The sequence below is a fragment of the Diachasma alloeum genome, unplaced genomic scaffold, assembly GCF_001412515.2.
Source record: "Diachasma alloeum isolate Michigan unplaced genomic scaffold, Dall2.0 Dall_scaffold_00208, whole genome shotgun sequence".
NCBI lineage: Eukaryota > Metazoa > Arthropoda > Insecta > Hymenoptera > Braconidae > Diachasma > Diachasma alloeum.
Genome location: NW_021680373.1, coordinates 1,680,022 through 1,684,796, shown reverse-complemented (window position 1 = coordinate 1,684,796; position 4,775 = coordinate 1,680,022). Strand labels below are relative to the sequence as shown.

The 4,775-nt window shown below is 37.3% G+C and overlaps 1 protein-coding gene across 3 annotated transcripts in view; it reads right to left on the bottom strand.

Annotated features, from left to right (window-relative positions):
- Positions 1–4,775, bottom strand: part of LOC107036282 (interference hedgehog) — an 18,227-nt gene that overhangs the window by 12,301 nt on the left and 1,151 nt on the right. For 2 of the 3 annotated variants that reach the window (XM_015254104.1, XM_015254106.1), the window contains exons 1-3: positions 2,499–2,540; positions 2,345–2,431; positions 1,545–1,805 (exon numbers count right to left, since the gene is read on the bottom strand). In XM_015254104.1, coding sequence (XP_015109590.1) covers positions 1,545–1,805; positions 2,345–2,431; positions 2,499–2,508 — 358 coding nt within the window. In that variant the 5' untranslated portion in view covers positions 2,509–2,540. Of the gene's footprint in view, positions 1–1,544; positions 1,806–2,344; positions 2,432–2,498; positions 2,541–4,775 lie in introns of those variants that run through there. The other variant, XM_015254105.1, reaches the window with a different exon arrangement.

Here is a 4,775-nt window from a genome sequence, read left to right as displayed (position 1 = left end):
TGTATAAAAATACAACTGCGTGAAACACACAGGAGTATGAAACTTCAACTGCGTGAAACACACAGTAGTATGAAACTTCAACTGCGTGAAATACACAGCAGTATGAAAATTCGGCTGCGTGAAACACACAAACTTCACGCATGCGTGGAGGTATGGAGTGTACGGGAGTGATTCACGCAATGGTGCGAATAGTCGCGGCCATTTTTTTTTTCAGGGTACACTGATTGAAAATATGGAAGGATTCGGGTGGATTCGGGTGGTGTTAACGAAGCTTCTTTCGAAAGTTCAAATTTCCGTCTGAAGTGTCGATGTTTCCAATAGTTTTTTTCTTGTAAAGTAATACCGAGAATCATTCTGGTTCATCCTAGCTACGCCAAAATCTTATCCAACAATATCCTGTGACGTCGTCCAAGATGTGGAACGCTATATAAACTCGCGCCTTCAGTTAATAGTTAAGAAGCCTCGTTAACAGCTGCTAAATCCTTCTATCAGTGGATGTTATCTTTTGAGCAGATATTGCTTGGAATGACTGGAACACGAATACTTCGCGATAATGCGGGACTTTCTTGGCTTAAGAAATAGTTTGTTTTTGTATCTGGAAAGGAGAACATGTCTAAAAGTGGGAATCCAGTGAATCGGGAATCACGGACTTATGATTTTCCTTATCATGAATACAGAATTCTTGGTAAGAAAAACCTAAACACTCTTGGAAAATTAGTCCTGAAATTTCACGTAAAAAAATAGCAAATTTCTGGCTGGGATTAATTTAATAAAAAATTCTGGTTAGGATTAATTTAATAAAAAATATAAATCACTTAATTCTGGGAATATTTCATAAAATTGCAATTTTCAGGGTCATATGACGATGAAAAAAAACTTTGAAAATTAGGAAAATCCAGGGAACTATTCAAAATCTATTGAAAATTCAATTGAATGTCATGTTCTATTTTCTGAATGAGTTTGATAATTCAAACTGTGATTGAAATATCAATGATCGCTTAGAATGAAAATTTAAATTTCATAGAAGCATTCAAAAACGGGAAAATGCGCAAAAGTAATGAGAAATTTCATGAAAGAGTTCATTTTAAATTGAATTCAAGTTCACAAAATTTTTCCAATAACATTCAATTGTATTATTACACTGTTCGAAAATTACTCCTGAAATTTTAAGAGAAAAATCGAGAAAAAGAAAAAAAACAATTTCGTGAGTGATTCAATCTTAAATTGAATTCAAATTATTAGCATTGAAGAATTAAAAGCAGCTATTAATATCAATTGCAAAAAATTTCTGACAGTGCAGAAATTTTTTAAACACCACTGACCGAACGTCATCTCCTTATTTCTGACTTTCTTCGTCATCTCCAGGATATTGTCGTTATCTCTTTCGAAAAAGACGATTCATTTTCCATCAATTGCTCGTCTCAAATTCATGATGAATTAATCCAATCAATACATATGCTATTTTCCTAGCTGCAGGAATCATAATGTGATGTCAGGTCGTTTTTTTTTTCTTAATATAAGTGAAGGGAGGGGAATCAACTGACCGTAATATGCGATGCATCTGTAGTCACCGGCTTTCGAGGGGTCATCGAAGTTGACAACCAGCTTGGAAGTCTTCCTGACACCCGGGTTGGCATTGGGATTTGGCAGGGGTAACCAGCGGTTTGAGTTCAGGGGACGATGACGCCAGGTGAATTTCTCCGCTGGGAGGCTCAGGCTGCACTCAAAGACCACTTCATCACCGAGGGGCGTTACTAGGGGCTGAGGGTGACGCGTGAACTGCATCCCAAGCTCTTGGCGCGGACCTGTTCGGGATGACGTGATTAATTGGGGGAGAATGACTCTGCGGTTTTCCTTGTCGATTTTGGAGGGTTCAGACAAATTTGTAAGGACAGGTCCGTGGAGAACTGAGACTTGGAGAATCATGAAATGGATTTTTATTCATCTGACGTTCTTCAGAAATTTCTTTCATTCACTGGAATTGTTTTGCGATTAACGTCAAGAGGACGCGGTTTAAGAGAATTTGGCATAGGACATTTTTTGTAGAGAATTTCGTGGACTACAAAAAAGTTTCTCTGACATTTTCCCCTAAACCTAGCAGTTTTCCAGATATCTGCAAAATAATGAAATCAATTTTTTGTTCTTCGACTCTCTTTCCTCACAAGTTCATCTGTAATGCGAGGTTTTAATTTTTTTATCCATCTCCAGTTGTTCGTTGATACCTTTGGAATTAAAACCCGGTAGCGACCCAGATATTTGCGAAATAACAGGCTCGACTCCTCCCGGTTAATTTCCAGTTCTTCATCCACATTTAATTAATGAATTAATGTGTTCATATCATTACCTGAGGCATTCGAACCGTCTAAAACAAGGAAGATGAGCGTCAAGGCGCTGGACAGGGTCACCGATATTCGTACCATCTTGACACATTCTGTAAAAAAAAGAGCACCCCAGAGTCAAATTAAATGAGGCGAAACGGTTAAATGAGTTTGCGTTACGTGAATTCATGTCAAATCACCGCGCGCCAAATGGAATTTAACTTTAGTCCGCGACCAGAGACGAAGTGAAGAGAGACAAGAGGACACTTTGCCAGTTCATGGATGTAGAAATAGACATTGGCATTCCGCAAATATTTTTCTTTTCCCCGTTGCAATGAACCTCCGTTATAAAATTTACCATCTGATTTTTTTTTTCACTCACTTAATTGTACACAACGCAAACCCCACTGTCAGATTGCTTTGATGGTTATTACTATTAAGCTTATATCCATATTGGGTATGGAGTAGTGTTTCGCTTGGAGCGAACGGTTTTAACACCCACGTGCCACGGGTAATAACCACGTTGTAAAAGCGTTATACCCATCTGAGAAATATTGCACGGCGGGGAGAAGGAGGATAGAACATTTTTATTGAGCGATGGGTGGCACACACGCGTAGGCTGGCCCATTCATAGATCTCCCAGCGTCAATCTCCCGCTTTCCATGTTCAACCACCCACATTTATTATTTTTATTATGCCACTCTACCCCAAACATTTCAAAAGTTTAAAGTATACGTGTTTACTCCGCAGAGTGAAAATGAAATTTCTAAATTTGAATTTTTTAACATTCTGGTTTCTCGCTCGTCATTGTCGTATTGTCTTTGTTATGCGTGTGCCCTGGAGGGTCTAGGGGAGAACATACGTTGTAATATGATAATGGTGTTTACAAGAGGGAAATAGGGGGACGGGTGAAATGAAGCGTTTTTTACTTTCGATATTTCAATATTGGAGTTGATTCATTGAATTCGGAGATTTTGATGAAATAATACTTAGAATTGAACAGAAAATTCATGAAACACAGAAAAAAGTTTTAGTGTTCGGAGAATTATCACTTATTTTGACAAATGATTAAAATTCAGGCGAAAATCTCTGGGGATAAAAAGAGATAATTTTTCTCCTGAAATGTAGAGAGAAAATTTTTTTTTGAAAATTGAGCGAAATTCTTTAAACAAAATTTGATAGTTATCAGAATTATAAAACTTTTCCAATTTCCGTCCACAAATTGGTCATTTAATCGAGAGAAAGGATTTATTTGAATTGAATAAATGGTGGAGTTAAATTGAAAGATTTTTTTCTTTTTAGACATTTCAAAATGAAAGTTAATACATTCCATCGGGAGCTATTGCTGATTTGAGCTGGCAATAAGAAAATGATGCTTGGAATTAAAAAGAAAATTCAACAACCACAGAAGCAAAAAAAATTTTAGTGTTCGGAGAACTTGTGTTCACTAATAATTAACGTTCAGTCGAAAATCTCTTGGAATAACGAATTTTTCTCCTCAAATGTAAAGAGGAAAATTCTAAAATCGAGGAAAATTCCCTGAAAACAAGTGATACTTCCCTGAAAAATAGAACTTTTTCAATTCCCGCCTACGAAGTCGTCGTTCGATCCAGCCAAACGATTTATTTGAATTGAATAAACTTTATTCGAATAAAATCGTTCGCAGTAAAGCTTTTACTCAGTCTTAAACTTGATTTCACATTAAATAACTCGTTCTTTAAAGATGAACAAACATTTCCTTGACTCTAATAAAGTCTTTATTAATTAAAAATCAAATGAATGTTGAGACAGCGAAGGACACGAATCTATTAACACGTAATAATGCTTTATATGGACCAAATAAAGACTTATTACATGATAATAACTTCATTCCTTATGTCACAATATTTTTATTCAATATCGTGACAAGCTAATTCCTCACAATCATCTCAATAAATTGAATGGAAACATCTGAATAAAACAAACGTTCAATTAATTCCCATAGAAGATGCCTTTAACACGCATAAATCATTTATTTCCTCTAATCGAAGCATATTCGTGTAAACAAAAAAACGAGTTTATCAATTTTCACCAAAAATGCTGTTTGAGAATGTAAAATAAAGTGTTGTACATCTTCCAAACGCGTCATTTCTCCCGATGCGTATAAAAATCGTCGATTCCGAACGGACCGGGCCCATTTATTCCCCCCCAATCTCCCTATCGAAAAAATTTTATCGTCAACAGGTGAGAAGATGGCCAACGCGAGATTCGCTCTCTCTCTCCCCCCGTGCCTCCTTGATCGCGTTCGATGCGCGGTTTGGTCCCCCCGTTCGGGTCGCTCGCGTAAATATGAAACGAGTCGAATTCCGGAGCAGGGATCGTCAACCTCAGACTAGTTTTCGGCAAGGTAGCCATGTTGCCACTTGGACCAGATTTTTTAAAATCTCAAGAGGACTGCCGAATCCCCCCCCCCCCCCC